This window comes from Condylura cristata, unplaced genomic scaffold, assembly GCF_000260355.1.
Source record: "Condylura cristata isolate star-nosed mole 26May11 unplaced genomic scaffold, ConCri1.0 scaffold00001, whole genome shotgun sequence".
Taxonomy (NCBI): Eukaryota; Metazoa; Chordata; class Mammalia; order Eulipotyphla; family Talpidae; genus Condylura; species Condylura cristata.
This window is the reverse complement of record NW_004567102.1, coordinates 80,013,718-80,029,771: the sequence shown is the minus strand read 5'-3', so window position 1 is coordinate 80,029,771 and position 16,054 is coordinate 80,013,718. Positions and strand designations below refer to the sequence as shown.

Genomic DNA, 16,054 nt, shown 5'->3' with positions numbered 1-16,054 from the left:
AAAAAAAAAATTAACCACTGAGCACAGGAAATGCAATGTGCTATGTGTAAGCCAAATTCTCCTGAATTTATCCACAAATGCTGTTACTCTAGAATTAAAAAAAAAAAATACTCCTTTCCAATACTTTTTCCTCAGGGTATTAACTTTGAAAATAGGAAAATTATTCACAAACATCAAAATAATATATAAGTATGTTTCCTGACACTATGACTATCCCTGATGCTTATTTTATCAACGAATGAAAATTACAGTACAAAAAAATTTTTTTGAGGTTGTTGATTGTACACAGCAGTATTCTAACATGCATGGCCCATTTTATACATTTAGGCCCACTTCCCAACTGCCATAGATGCCCAGGAAGCTGACTAGTGATTCCTCAGAAATGGCCTGGCTGACTTCAAGCCCTCTCTCATCTAGAGTTATGTGAGTGCTAGGGCCAGTGTTCATCTCTGTAACAAGCCAACATTCAATAAGCTGTCAAGTTGGTAGCTATAACTATTTATGTCCAAATTCTAGTCAGGCATTCCTCTTTTCAAAAAAAAAAAGTACAGGATCTATTAACTGTGGACTGTTGTTCTTCTAACAGCTGGAGATAACTCTGGAATGGCAGGGCTACATGAAACATTTGCAGTTTCTGCCTTTCATTGGTAGTTAGTATGTAGTCTACCGCACTTACATCTGCCGCTTGCCTAGTAGAACCTGGGGTTTGTAAAAGACAAGTAACAGGCACTAGCACACTGTATTTTCCAAAGAACCATATTCAATTAATTCTTTTTGTTCCTCCTGCATGATTTCATTTCAGAAGAGACTTACAGCCTCCTGACCGAAATTCGAAGCCAGGTCACATGTCTTGAGAACTTCCAGCTGAACTGGAAGTTCAAGCTTGTGAACTAGGGTAATGTATCCTTAGAAAGTGGGTAGTAGAAGTGAAATTTTTTTCCCACCCATTTTCAATTCTTCCACGAATTCCTTCATTCATAAGATACCCTTCTGGGACACCAGGGCTTCTTAAATACAAAGGTAATAAGGAAATAGATACTGGGCTTAAATGAATACATCTGAGGGAAACAGAGGAAATGAATATTTACATATATAGAAAATAAGTGTCCTCTGAATGCCTTTTCTGAGATTTTTTAAAAAAAGATTATTTATTTATGCATTCAGAACTGGGATACAGGCCAGAGGTACAGGGGTTGTGAGAGGATTCACCAGAGACAGAGTGGGGAGCAGAACAGGCAGATGTACTGAAATATACTGCTGAGGGGAGCAGGGGGCAAGAAAGGAGAGGTCTGCTGTGCCATGTGGGTCAGCTCCCTGGCTGAGGATGCAGTGGCTGCCCACAGCCTCATAGAGCTGGGCTTAACCCATTGTGCCACCAGGGAGCGCCCCCTGACTGTGATATTTTAATAATCACAGAATGTACTGTAATCTCTCTTTACTCTGTGTGATCTAAACATCTCACAACTGCTTATGTAAACATAACAGAAAAAATACTTATAATCCAATAAATCTGACTCCCTGGGGAGCTATGCAGAGAATTTCCCTGACTTCAGTTTTCTTATACTTAATATAAGAAATTAATGGATACAAGATGAAAAGAATAGCAGATATGTCAAAAAGCAAGTTTACTAAATGTTAATGATAGTCTGTCTGCACTATTCAATATGGTATCCATTAACCCAAATAGATTCTAAAAGCCAGTTCTTCAGGCACACTGGTCACTCAGTATCTACAGTTTTCTCGAAGCTACTCTGATGGAGAATTCTAACATCATTGCACAAAGCTCCGCACTTACCTAACATGAGAGATCATTGCAAATTCTCCCCAGTGTTTTATATATATTTGGAAATTTTCACAGTACAACACTGAAAAAATTTTTGATCAAGGAGATTCAGCTTTCCATATATACATTTTCAAAGAATTCTCCTAGCTGCTTAACATTCATTTTAGAAATTGTCTGAAGTTCTGAGTTTAGCTCTGAACTCTCCAAAAGTGGACTGAAGGCTTAAGAAGGGAGAACAGAAATGGTGAACTCACCAAAAAGCCCATAATACAGTGCACTTTCAGCTTGCAGTAAAGATGCATTTTTTTCAGATTACAGAAACTATCATTTGGGTTCATAAGTAATTATGATGACTCTTTAAAATTTGGAAAAGGGGAAAACCATGTTGGCATTTTCAGAATTTTAGGAATTATTTTCGTTGTATTTGGTCTTCTGGTGTTTAGCATCACATTCATCTTTCTGACCAGTGGTAAACCGTGGTCCACACATGATATACACAAGGGTTCTCTGGGCTTGCCAGCTGTGGCTTCTTGGGATGATCTAGTAGAACTGACACTGAGACTTACTCATTATTTTTCTACCCAGGGAGTATAGTGTGATAGCTGTAAAACATTAAAAGCAGAACTTTAAAAACTTAAAAAAAAAAAAAGTTTAAAAGTGACATTTACGGTCCCAGGTCCCCCTGACTTTAGAGTTTAAGTCTTGATTGTACCTATGTCGTCCCTTTTCATTCTGGGAAAAGTCCCACGTTAACATCTTCAAAATTTTCCCTATATACATTCCACTAGTGAAAGGCAAATACGGGTTTTGGTTAGTATGACTCCAGGGCAAAAACGGCTAAGAGCCCGTCATCCTTTTAATAAAGGGGCAGCGGTTCTCAAACGTTAACCCCCCGGAGAAGCCCCCGCTGAAGCGGTCAGCGGGGCGTCCCCTCCCGGGGCTTCTCCTGGACGCGTTTCTACTGAGCCTCAGCGGACTTTGGTGCTGCAGTTCCCACCGCGCCGAGATCCCCTTCTTTGAGCACCGCCACAGGGCGGTAGGGTGCGAGGGGGTCCCCAGCTCTCTCCTCCCGCCCAGGGGCCCACGCCGGAGCAAGGCAATCTTCCACTTCCCAGAGGAGCCGGCAGGTGGCCTGGAAACGCTCTCGCAAGCTCTCTGGTTGAGCAACTTCCACATTTCCCGAACGCGCAAACACCGCCTTGCCCCACCGCCGGGCTCCAGCCCAGGAAGGCGCCATTACCAGAGGCTGACATCACTAGTGATCGCGGAACTCGACGGCAAAGCCCCGCCGGACGACAACAGTCGCGGACGTCTTAAGGTCGCCTAAGTTTCGTGGCACCCGACTTAGTCACAAGTCCACGAGCTCCTCGGGCTCTCTCCACTGGCCCCTCGCCGGCCGCCCGCATTTCCTTAGGTGTTTCTCCCCACTCCTCCCTCGGGGGGCGGGGGTGACCCCGGTCCCTGGCTCGCCGGCCGGAGATGGGAGGCGACCCGGCGGACGCCGCTGCCCCACTGCTCCGGCCGGGCCGTCCCGGAGGGTCCCCACGCAGGGGTGGCCGAGCCGCGCAAGCCCCGCTGTACCTGTAGGGCGCGTGGCGGCAGCGGCCGTGGCTCCGGGGTGCCCGTCACTGTCAGACACCCGGCGGCCGGCAGCGACGCGAGCAGGAGCAGGCGGAGGACGAGAGGCGCCCGCGGAGGGCCCTCCATCTTGGACAGGCCGGCTGCGGCGGGCGGCGAGGAGCCAGGACCTAACCGGCCCGAGGGGTGGGGCCGGGTGGGAATTAGGGGCGGGGCCAGGGGCGGGGCGGCAGCGAGACCCGCCCAGGGAGGGAGTAACCCTCCGCTGGAAACAGTGAATGGAGTGGGAGGGGTCGGAGCCGTGGGAGGGGTCGGAGCCGTGGGAGGGGTCGGAGCCGTGGGAGGGGTCGGAGGAAGGTGAGACACCGTGTGATTCACTATGGTTTGCAGAGGATTTTCCCACCAAAATGAGTGAAAATGTTTTCGTGGCTGTTATCGTTTAATTAATTTGTACTGTACATACACATAGCTCTGTGTGTATTTGCCTTTATCTAGAAAGTTAAAGTATCAGAATAGTATTATATTTAAAATAAAATGTAACACTTTTAATAACACGTATTAAATCTGTAGTTCTCACTACTGGCCTGGCCACACATGGGCATTGCCTGGAAAGTTTTTAAAATTACAAACTCCGGAGTCTCCCTGGGCATCCGAGTTTCCTATTTAATTATTCTGGGCCGTAGCTACAGCAGTGGTAACTTTTAAAAGTTTCCCAAGCGAATTATTGTGCCAAAGTTGAGAATTCACTATGCATTAAATGTTTAAAATTCAGTGGGTCAGGGGAGGTGTCTTGGGAACAACTTTCTTAACTGGAAGCCAATCCACCTAGACGCTCAAGTTCATTCTACTCAGTTCCCAACCCCCCCAAGGATTTATTTATGCAAACAGAATTGGGATACAGGCCAGAGGTGCAGGGGTTGAGAGGACTCACTAGATAGAGTGGGGAGCAGAACAGACAGGGTGACTGAAATACACTGCTGAGGGGAACAGCGGGCTGGTCAGGAGAGGTCTGCTCTGTGAAGTGGGTCAGCTCCCAGGCGGGTCAGGAACTCATTCTGCAGTGGCTGCAGATAGCCTGGTAGTGCTGAGCTTTAACCCCTTGTGCCACCAGGGTTAAACCCCTTGTGCGGCTCGGCCACCCCTGCGTGGGGATCCTCGGGGCGGCCTGGCCGGAACAGTGGAGCAGCGGCGTCCGCCGGGTCGCTTCCCATCTCCGGCTTCCCATCTCCAGCCGGCCGGCGAGCCAGGGACCTGGGTCACCCCCGCCCCCAGAGGGAGGAGTGGGGAGAAACCCCTATTTTCTGTATTCCTGATGCTCTCGGGTCCTGACCCTGGAAACTACCCCCTTCCAGGGCTAGCTAATTACGAGACATAGTAAATTTGTTACGCAGCGTACCATTCATATACAAACCCACTACTCCAGACCCCTATTCCCAACCACCACTTCAGTAGGGTTCTTGAACTCTAGGAGGCAACATTTCTCTGTCCTAATCATTGGAAGGCTAGGCACAAAGACAACTGGAGGTAGCCCACTGTGATTATTCAGAACAGCTAATTCTAAGCCTAATCTGCCTTGTCTTGCCTTCTGCACAGAAACCACAATAAAGACTCCTTTCTATGCTTTCCCTTCTGCCTCCAGACCCTGGTTTTCTTTCTTGCGTGGTCCTTTTCCACTGTGTTATAACATTCTCCTCCCCACACCCCAAGTGTGGGTAACAGACTATCTTTTCAATGACAATTATTCTTAATCTGTGCCCTACACGCATAAATAATATTAAACCTACCATAAAAAACACCATACCATCCTTTCTTTAATAAACTTGCTGTGTAGGTGAACACAAAACACCATACCAATATCTACGGAAAAGGTTGATGTTAAAATGATCACAACAATGTCTAAGGACAGGAAAATGAATTATCCGGCAACCTGTCGTGCTTTCTAGACAGCTAACGAGGGTTTCTTATAACCCCCCTACGGGCTTTATTTCTCAGGTGGCCGCACTATGGATCCACCGCCTCCGGCTGTAACAGGTAGTTTTTAAACATGACTCGTCAGTGAAGAACTCCCTGTCCATCAACTTTCTGGGGAGCAAGCTGAACATTTAAAGTTTCAAGTTTTTGATTTAGGGCGACGATAAGGGACGGACTAGGAACCCCCGAGGAATCACCTCAACAAGACCGCGGGGAAGAGGGCGCCCGGGTTGCCCTCTGGCTACGCCTGAAGGGCGGTGCGGTGCATAAAAGAGCCGCTCTCACGTCCGTCGGGTACTTGGGATGGGCACGAGCCCGCACGATGACTAGAGACCCTCATGAGCGACGGTCTCCAGGGCGGGCGACGATCCTTCCAAAGGACTGCGCAGCGGGTGGGACGCTGGGGTACCGCAGGAGAGTGGCGGGGCGGGTGTGAGTAGGGGAGGTGGGAGGGCACGCTGCACCCCGCAGCCAGCCCCAGCGGGCTGCCGGGAAGGGGCGGTGTCGCCGGAGGGATGACGTAAGGCGTCGCGCGCAGGTGACGCGAGGCGTCTACGGCGCCGGGCTGCGCTTGTCACCCGGGCCGGTTGCAGAGGAGGAGCGGGCGCCATGGCGGTTCTGCTGGAGACCACTTTGGGCGACGTCGTCATCGACTTGTACATCGAGGAACGGCCGCGCGGTGAGGCCCTGGCCCCCTCACCTCCCGCCCTGCCGCCATCTCCTCTTCCCACCTTCCCACCCCTGCCCGCTCCCGGGCGGTAGGCGCAGCTTTGGGGTGACTGGTGCCCGCGACCCGGCTTGGTTAGAGGGCCTTGAATCGAAAAGTTTGTTGAGAAGCCGCCCGTGTCTTGCAGCTTGTGCTGGCGGGTGGAGAGTGCTCGTGGTCATTAATGCCCGGGCGCGTGAGAGAGATGAAGCTGCGTATAGAATGTCCATAGCTTTTATGATTGTACTGAGCTTTCCTCGTGAGACCGCAGCTACTGTCCCTCGGGGTGTAGCGGGTGCATCTTGGTGGGAGCTGGAGGATGGGCAGGCGGCAGTGTGGGTGTGGGCATTTCGCCTTGGTGGAGGACAGGGTGTCCTGTCCGCAGCTGTGCGCTGAACCTTAGCAAACACTTACCGAGCCCCTGCTCCAAGACTCTATGTCTTGATGAAACGTAATAGGCGCCTTCCCTTGAATATCTAATTTTCCACTGGAGAAAATCAACGTGGTTGTCCATTTAACTTTTAAGTGTTGTAGAAGACTGTAAATTGCCATGGAAACCAGAGAGGGCGTCTTCTGCTTGGGGGTGGGGAGAAGGGCAGCTGGGGAAGAAAGCAGAACTCTTGAACTAGCTCTTGCAAGAAGGAGTGCGGATAAGGGTTCTCGGAATTTCTATCAGTAGGCGTGGTTTGATGAGTGGTGTGTAAAGAGCATGGCAGACTGTTTTCATATAGCCGGGTTGTACATGGTATATAGTTTAGGTCAGATTGTGTGCAGCCTTAGGGCTGTGCTGAGGAGGAATCCTGAACTCTTAAGAGCAGGATTGAGGTTTGGCCAACTCGTACTTCAGGAAGATAATAGGCAGCAGTGTGGCAAATTTATCAGAATAGGGACAAACTGGAATCTGGGAGAGATTCATTACAGTCACTGTTCTGTTCCCCAAGGAATGCAGAGTTAATCAGAAAAGATGAAATAAGCTACAACTGTGCACACTTGACTGCCTCCTAGCCACACATACATACCTTGCACTGTTGCCTCTACCCCACTTTTCTCTCCACTGTCTTCCTTTTGGCAGACTTTCTGCTAATTATTCAAATCTCATGATTTCTTCTGTGAAGCTCTCCTTTGTCCTCAAGAAGAGTTGTCTTTCCCCAGGGCTGTGAGGAACTAATGAGGAGAGTCATCACGACCATTTAATAAGCACAGAATGGACACTCAGTGTTTGTACAAAGATAGCTGGAACACTAAAATCCTACCTTGACTCCATTTGTGTCTACTTGTAAGCCTGTGATTGGTCATCTACTTGTATAAATAAGTACTGATCAATCTATAGAAAAGATCCAGAATTATTTTCCTTCCTCGCTCCCTCCCCTTTCTTTCCTTATTTTAACTTTATATTAGAGAAAACTTAAACATAGAAGTAGAAAGACTCATATAATGAGTCTAATGTGCCACTCTTTCATTTTTACCTCCATCACACCAGACATATTTAATCTGTAATTAATTTATATATTTAAAAGATGCTTAAAAACACAACCATATGTCACTATCACATCTGGAAAATTTAGCAGTAACTCTGTGGTATCACATCTTTTCCTGTTGTCTCATAAACATTACAAAATATTTGGTACTTTATGTTAAGATCCAAACAAGGATTACATGGCATATTGGGTGTTTGTTTTGTTTTTAAAAGTTATTTATTTATGCATACAAGAAGTGAAGTGCAGGCCAGAAGTGCAGGGGCTGAGAGGCTTCACCTGAGACAGAGTGGGGAGCAGAACAGGCAGAATCGACAAAGTACACTGCTGCGGGGAGCAGTGGGCGAGACAGGAGAGGTCTGCTGTGCCATGTGGGTCAGCTGTACCACCAGGGAGGTCCCACAAGCAGGTTTTTGTATTGAGTAAGTTTTCAGTTCCTTTGGGTGAATACCAAGAAGCATGATTGCTGGATTGTGTGGTTAAGAATGTGTTTAGTTTTGGCCCTCCCTGGTGGCACAGCGGGTTAAAGCACTACACTGAGAAGCTAAAGCCACTTCTGCATGAGTTCGATCCCCGCCTGCCCTGGAGGCGACCACATGGCGTGGCAGACCTCTCCTGACCCGCCCACTGCTCCCCTCAGCAGTGTACCTTGTCAATCTACCTGTTATGCTCCTCACTCTGTCTCTGGTGAATCCTCTTGCCACCCCTGAGCCTCTGGCCTGTACCCCAGTTCTGTATGTACAAATAAAAACATCTTAAAAAAAAAAAATGTGTTTAGTTTTTTACGGAACTGCTATGTCCATTTATTATTTAGTTGCTGTAGTGTTACCTATCTTTTAACTGATCAGCCTCAGCCCCTTTTATTTTCTTTGACACCTGAGTCATGTCTTAAAATTTCCTTCAGTTTGGATTTGACTGATTTTTGATCATGCATCTTTTTTTTTTTTTTTAAAGATTTATTTATTTAAGCATTCAAGAACTGGGGTACAGGCCAGAAGTGCAGGGGATAAGAGGATTCACCAGAGATTGGGTGAGGTGTAAAACAGTGGATTGACTGAAATTCACTGCTGAGAGGAGCAGCAATGGAACAGGAGAGGTCTGCTGTGCCATATGGGTCAGCTCCCTCGCTGGGGGTGGAACTCACTCTTCAGTGGCTGCCAGTAGCTTCATAGTGCTGCGCTTTAACCCCTTGCACCACCATAGAGGGCCCTGAACTATGTATCTTTAAATTTATTCTTTCATTCCTTCTCTTTCTCATTGATTGCTACTTAGATTTAGAGCCTTGGTCAGATTTAAGCATTGTTTTTGGTGAGAATATCCATAGGAGGTTTTCTACTTTGAAAAATATCACCTCTAGGGGCTACTTGATACCTGGTGGGCTGTTAGTGATGTGGAAGTTGGTTAGTAGGTTTAGCTTACCCACCCAAACTTTGTAAAGTATTCCCATTAGCTCTTTAAGAATTTTGGCAGCATTGATGATTATTGCCTAGGTCAATGATGGTCAATGATTTTTGTTTTCGGGGGTGGGGGTGGGGGGCTGCTTCTGTGTGTTTCAAAAGCCCAGAAAATACCTTGTTATAGAAAAACTACTGATCCCCTGATATTTAAGAGCTTCTAATAGCCCCATGTTATCCCTCCCCACTTTGTACTCTTTCTCTAATACTGGAAAACTAAAAACATTTAAATTCCTTCTTTTAGGCTTTAAAAAAATGTTCTTTCTTTACATACTCTGTACTTTCTGCTCATCCAGTTCTTATAATAATGCTTATCTTAAACTTCAATGTAATCTTCTAATGTCCTGCTCAGTAATAATTTTTTTTTAAAGATTTTTTTATTATTTATTTGTGCATACAGAACTGGGGTACAGGCCAGAGGCTCAGGGGCGGTGAGAGGCTTCACCAGAGACAGAGTGGGGGACAGAACAGGCAGATCGACGAAGTACACTGCTGAGGGGAGCAGTGGGCGGGTCAGGAGAGGTCTGCCGCGCCATGCGGTCACCTCCGGGGCAGGCGGGGATCGAACTCATGCGGAAGCGCTTTAGATTCTCAGTGCTGTGCTTTAACCCGCTGCGCCACCAGGGAGGGCCGCTCAGTAATAATTTTTGTTTTGAAATCTTGTGCCATATTAAAAATAACTTCACCATACTATGTGAGTACAAATGGTATTATCTGACATACTCAGATAACTATTTATATAACTAGTGTAACTAGTTGGTAACCTGTGTGTAACTGTTTTCCGGTAGAAGGACTTTGAATTAGTATAAGTTCCTTGAAGGCAGGGGCTGCAGCTGATGGCATTTGTGATAGCTGTGCCAAACACCTGGAAGATGCTCTGTCAGTCTTTACTGAACATGCAAATGCATTTGTATGAGGAAAGTGATAGATGACCATGACCAGTATATGGATTTTCATGTAAAAACAGTTTGGTCCCAGATAATTGATTTTCTGTTCCTTATATAATTTGTACTCATTTTTAGATCTTCTGTTACATCCTTTCCCATCTGTGATATCCACTTTTTAATTGTTCCCTTTTTTGCTCACCAAAACAAACCCATCAGTAAATGAATGTTTACTCCCAGATACTATATTTCCTCTATCAGCTTAGATGATGAAGAAATCCTCAGAATAAGAGAATAAAACAATAATTTAAAATATAGTGCCCTTGGGCCCTCCCTGGTAGCGTAGCCGGTTAAAGCGCAGCACTGTGAAGCTATCGGAGCCACCGCAGCACAAGTTCAGTCCCCTGCCCCGGAGGTGACCACATAGCAGACCCCTCCTGACCCGCCTGCTGCTCCCTCAGCAGTGCACTTTGTCTTCTGCCGGTTCTGCTCCCCACTCTCTGGAAAATCCTCTCACCAGCCCCCAACACTTCTGGACTGTACCCCAGTTCTGTATGCACGCATAAATAAATCAATTTAAAATAAAATAAAATATAGGGCCCCTTTTCAAGAATTTTTGCCTTTTTTATGACTTTGACATTTGATTATTTTGAGGAGTTTTACGTGATGATGCAAATTATACTATTTTTACTTGCTTAAAAATGTTTTTGTGATATACTGTGATAAATTTAGTATTTTCTTTCTTCCAGCCTGCTTGAATTTCCTGAAGTTGTGCAAAATAAAATATTACAATTATTGCCTTATTCATAATGTACAGGTGAGTTGGTAGATATTAGTCACGTTCTTTGTTATTGAAACCATTAGCAAACCTCTGAGTTGACAGAATATCCTATATATTGTAGAGGGATTTCATCATACAAACTGGTGATCCTACAGGGACTGGCCGTGGAGGAGAGTCTGTTTTTGGGTAAGTCCTTTTATTTTTTCAAGATTTATTTATGCATATAAGAACTGGGGTGTAGGCAAGAGGTGTGGGTGTGAGAGATTTCACCAGAGACAGAACAGGCAGATCTACTGAAATAATGGTTGAGGGGAGCAGTGGGCGCCAGGGGAGAGGTCAGCTGCACCACGTGGGTTACCTCTCTGGCCAGCTGTGCTGCAGTAGCCGTCCATAGCTTGATAGCACTGTCTTTAACCCCTTCCCCACCAGAAAGGCCCCTTTTCTATTTTTAAATGAATAGACTAGGCTTGCCTGTAATAATGTTTGCTAGCATATTTTAACCTGTATTTTAAATATGGTTCAAATTATACTCTTTTTACTTGCTTGAAAATGTGTCCCACCACTAAATTTTCTAAATGTCTATAGCAAAAAAAATGAAGAATGCTTTGAATCATTGTGGCATTTCTACAAGGAAATGGTAGCTGGATGGATATGTTACTAGTGCTTCACTTCATTTTGAAAGTACTTCTGTTTTATAACCTTATTGTATGTGCTTTCAGTCAACTGTATGGTGATCAAGCAAGCTTTTTCGAGGCAGAAAAGGTGCCAAGAATTAAGCACAAGAAGCAAGGCACTGTGTCTATGGTGAACAATGGCAGTGACCAGCATGGATCTCAGGTCAGGACATGGATACAAGATGAGTTTTGCTTTAAAATGAAGGACTGGAAAAAGCCTTCAAAAAGTTACCTTTTAAAATTATCCAGTAAGGAAGAAATTTCAATCATGTATCTATGTTAGCAGGAAAAATAGCACCATTTTTTCCCCCCACACTAATAATAACTCCTTTTGCTCTTTTATTTTAAAATTTATTTATGCATACAAGAATTGGGGTACAGGCCAGAGGTATGGGGAGGAAAGGGTGCAAGCAGTGAGAGGATCCACCAGAGACAGTGGGGAACAAAACAGGCAGATTGACTGAAACACACTGCTGAGGGGAGCAGGGGAAGAGACAGGAGAGGTCTGCTGCTCCACATGGTTCACCTCCCTGGCTGGGGATCGAACTCATGCTGCAGTGGAGCAAATAGCTTCATAGTGCTGCACTTTAACCCCTTGTGCTACCAGAGAGACCCCATTCTTTCGGTTTTATAAATGTAAGAATTGTCTATTATAAGAAATTTAAAAAATCCAAAAAAGTAGGGGCCTCCCTGGTGGCACAAGGGGTTAAAGAGCAGCACTATGGGCTGTCCACAGCCGCTGCAGCACGAGTTCCATCCTTGGCGAGGGAGTGACCCACATGGCACCGAAGACCTCTCCCGTCTGACACGCTGCTCCCCTTAGCAGTGTGTTTCAGTCAGTCTGCTTGTTTTGCTTCCTACTCTGTCCCTGGTGAATTCTCTCATCCCCCACATCTCTGGCCTGTCTCCAGTTCTTGTCTGCATAAATAAATAAATCTTTAAAAAATACAAAAGGTACTAAGAAGAAAATGGCTTTACTCAGTCACTATCCATGGAACATTCATACTGTGGCTTGTTTTCATTTAGTATTTATTATTCCTAAATCAGTCACATTGAACACCTTTTATTTGTTGTCTAGTTTAATCCCCAAACAGCCGCATTGAGGTAGATGCTCTTTCTTGTTCATCCCAGTTTGCATATGAAAAACCAAACCTTGCTTTGTTTGAATATTTTAAGCATTCAGGGGAGCATCTGTCTGTATTTTGATTATGTTTAAACTTTATATTTTTTATTTAGTGTCAGTAACAAGGGGGTAAAGTTCCCTGCAGTTAGGGTAGACTCTGTTGTATACTTGGCAGTCTGTAACTGATTTGTATGTTTATATTTATTCTGTGTCTTCCTATATAGTTTCTTATTACTACAGGAGATAATCTCGATTACCTTGATGGTGTTCATACAGTGTTTGGTGAGGTGACAGAAGGCATGGACATAATTAAAAAAATTAATGAGACCTTTGTTGACAAGGACTTTGTACCATATCAGGATATCAGGTGCGGTTACAGTTTACTATCTGCAAGCACTAGATGTTTTAAGAACGTAATGTTTGACATGTAGTGGTGATGGCATGCAAAGGACATCATTTTGAAATGTGAATGAATACGTGACTCTTATAATCCTTATAATAAAAGGGACCTTTTGTCTCTTTACAGTTGTACTAATTTTTAAAGCAATAAAATAGATTTGCCTCTTTAAGTTAACTAGCATATTGTAATCTGCAGTTTAAATATGGGTCAAATACAGTTTCTCTTTTTATAGTTGAACTTTTGTAATAGCTTATGTTGTACTTTTATAGTAGCTTGTTTCCCTAATGGAGATTATTGAGAAATATGGCAAAAGTACTAAGATTTAGACATACTACATTCTGTATAGTGAAGAATAATGAAACTTACGCACATGTTTTTTGGCATTAGAGAAACTTAGGATATTCGTTACTATCTTCATAAAAATAAAATGTGGATTTGAAATAAATGCATACTGATATGGATTTCTTTTGTAAGGATAAATCATACAGTGATTTTAGATGATCCATTTGATGACCCTCCTGATCTGTCAATTCCTGATCGATCACCAGAACCTACTCGGGAACAACTAGATGTGAGTAGAGCCCTTTTGGAATTGAGTGTATGTGAAGTGATTCCTTCTCACAGATGTAGTCTTGTAAACATTTTAGTCTATTAGAACTTTTTTTTCAGAATAATGATCTTGCTTGATCAGTTACAAGTTAAGTTCTTTTTTCAGAGATGATAATTTTTTAGCTTTCTTTTTATTTCCCTAAGTTTTTGCTTCTGTTCCACTAGACTAGCCTTTCTGCTGATAGCCTTAGTCTAGAAACTTATATGAACTCCTTGGGATAGTGTTTCTCTTACCTCCTAACTCTAGATAGGAATATGACTTTCAAGCTAATTTAAATTCTTATTTTCAATTGGAATACTCAAGCCAGGTTGAAATCCAGAAATCTGTGCAACATTATAGACTTTTCCTCAGATATTTTAAGATGTAGATTTCTGCTTACTAAATTGATATTAATGGGACTGGATACTTAATTTCTAAGATCAATTATCTTCTGATTCAATACTTAGTTGGATATCAGATTGTTTCTATATAAATTTTAATTTTGATTTATAGTAAATCAGAATTAACTAGCAAATTTTATAAATCAAATCAATTTTTAGATTTTAGGAGTTGTTTTATGTGTCACACTTGATGAATTAAAAACAATGGATGATGTCTCCTATGTTTCTCAGGGTTTTTTTGTTCTTTAAGGGCATGAGTAATTTCTGTTTTACAGAGTGGTCGAATCGGAGCAGATGAAGAAATTGATGATTTCAAAGGAAGATCAGCTGAAGAAGTAGAAGAAATAAAGGCAGAAAAAGAGGCCAAAACTCAAGCTATTTTATTAGAAATGGTGAGATAATTTTTATTCATATAGTTCTGTGACATATTTAATACATATTCATTGTGAGTTTATTTCTGGCTCTTTTATAATCTTAAAATATTTACAGATTTAATTTTTTTTTCTGAATTAAATTTTGTGTGTCATAATAGGTTATGTGAAAGTAAACAAATTTGTTTCCAATGTCAATGTAGTGCCAATTGCCTTTTTTTAAAACTTCTTTTTTTAATAATATAATAGCTTATTTTTACATCATTTTGTGCACTTTTTCATCAAAGTTGTAATCCCCATGGGCTTCCCATCACCAAATCACCCATGTGCCATCACCATAGTTCAGTGCATTTCCCTCCACACCCACAAAATGTCTCTGGTATATAGCTGTTCATTATTATTGTTTTCTTGCCTGGTCTGTTATACTCCTGCTATGAGTGGAACCATCTAGTATTTTTCCTTTTCTTTCTGGCTTATTTTACTAAGCATGATCTTCTCCAGCTCCATCCATGTCGTTGCAAAAGGCATGTGTACATTGTGTATATGTACTACACCTTTTTAATCCACTCATCCATTTTTGGGCACTTGGGTGGCTTCCATGTTTTTCCAATTGTAAATAAAGCAGCAATAAACATGGGAGTGGAGGTGTCTTTTTGAATCAGTGTTTTTGTGTCTTTTGGGTAGATACCTAGGAGTGGGATTGCTGGGTCATAGGGATGCTCCATTTTAAGCAGTTTGAGGAACCTCCAAACCGTTTTCCATAGTGGTTGTACTCATTTGCATTCCCACCAGCAGTGTAGGAGAGTTCCTTTTCTCCACATCCTCCTAGCATTTGTTGTTGCTAGTTGTTTGAAGATGTGCCATTCTCCCTGGGGTGAGGTGGTATCTCATTGTGGCTTTAATTTGCGTCTCCCTTACTTATTACAGTGGTGTTGAACATTTTTTCATATGCTTGTTGGCCATCTGCATTTCTTCTTTGGAGAAGTGTGTTTTTACTCCTCTGCCCATTTTTTGATGGGGTTGTTTATTTTGTTGAGTTTCATCAGTTCTATGTATATCTTTGTGATCAATCCTTTATTGCTAGTTTGTGTAAGGGAATTTTCCCCAGTCAGTGGACCTTTTTAATTTTTTTTAAAATTTATTTATTTGTGCATACAGAACTGGGGTACAGGCCAGAGGCTCAGGGGCGGTGAGAGGCTTCACCAGAGACAGAGTGAGGAGCAGAACAGGCAGATTGTCGAAGTACACTGCTGAGGGGAGCAGCGGGCGGGTCAGGAGAGGTCTGCCACGCCATGTGGCCTCCTCCAGGGCAGGAGGGGATTGAACTCATGCGGAAGTGGCTTTAGCTTCTTAGTGTTGTGCTTTAACCCGCTGCGCCACCAGGGAGGGCCAGCCTTTTTTTTCTTTTTCTTTTTTTTTAAAGATTTGTTTATCCATGCACACAAGAAGTGAAGCACAGGCCAGAGGTGTGGGGGTGAGAGGACTCACTAGAGACAGAGCGGGTAACAGAACCGGCAAATTGACTGATTGCAGCCGATGGGTAGGAGAGGTCTGCTGCGCCATGTGGATCAGATCCCTGGCTGGCTGGGGATCAAACTCATGCTGCAGAGACTATAGAAAGCTTCATAGTGCTGTGATTAACCCCTTGCACCACCAGAGAGGCCCCCCCCCCCATGTTATTTTTTGAAGTGTTTATTGGGTTGAATTCTATGTAATTAAAAAATAATTCTTTATACAAACAAAGTATTGGGATTAGTAGAATAGCTGCTACAGGGTAGAATAACTGGGGTGAGAATTGATAATTCTAAAACAGACTTCTCTGTATGACTAACAGTATGATTTGTGGTCTGTTTTAAAATCTGTA

General features: G+C 43.7%; 2 protein-coding genes across 2 annotated transcripts in view; one reads left to right on the top strand and one right to left on the bottom strand.

The window, feature by feature from the left end:
* GINM1 (glycoprotein integral membrane 1) overlaps positions 1 to 3,539 on the bottom strand; it is a 15,004-nt gene extending 11,465 nt beyond the window's left edge. Inside the window, exon 1 of the mRNA XM_004673927.2 lies at positions 3,365 to 3,539. Coding sequence (XP_004673984.1) covers positions 3,365 to 3,490 — 126 coding nt within the window. The 5' untranslated portion in view covers positions 3,491 to 3,539. The remainder of the gene's footprint in view (positions 1 to 3,364) is intronic.
* Positions 3,540 to 5,865: 2,326 nt separating this feature from the next.
* The window catches only part of PPIL4 (peptidylprolyl isomerase (cyclophilin)-like 4), a 30,829-nt gene continuing 20,640 nt past the window's right edge, over positions 5,866 to 16,054 (top strand). The window contains exons 1-7 of the mRNA XM_004673926.1: positions 5,866 to 6,011; positions 10,601 to 10,668; positions 10,754 to 10,818; positions 11,352 to 11,469; positions 12,654 to 12,796; positions 13,304 to 13,400; positions 14,095 to 14,211. Of these exons, the coding sequence (XP_004673983.1) occupies positions 5,942 to 6,011; positions 10,601 to 10,668; positions 10,754 to 10,818; positions 11,352 to 11,469; positions 12,654 to 12,796; positions 13,304 to 13,400; positions 14,095 to 14,211 (678 nt within the window). The 5' untranslated portion in view covers positions 5,866 to 5,941. The remainder of the gene's footprint in view (positions 6,012 to 10,600; positions 10,669 to 10,753; positions 10,819 to 11,351; positions 11,470 to 12,653; positions 12,797 to 13,303; positions 13,401 to 14,094; positions 14,212 to 16,054) is intronic.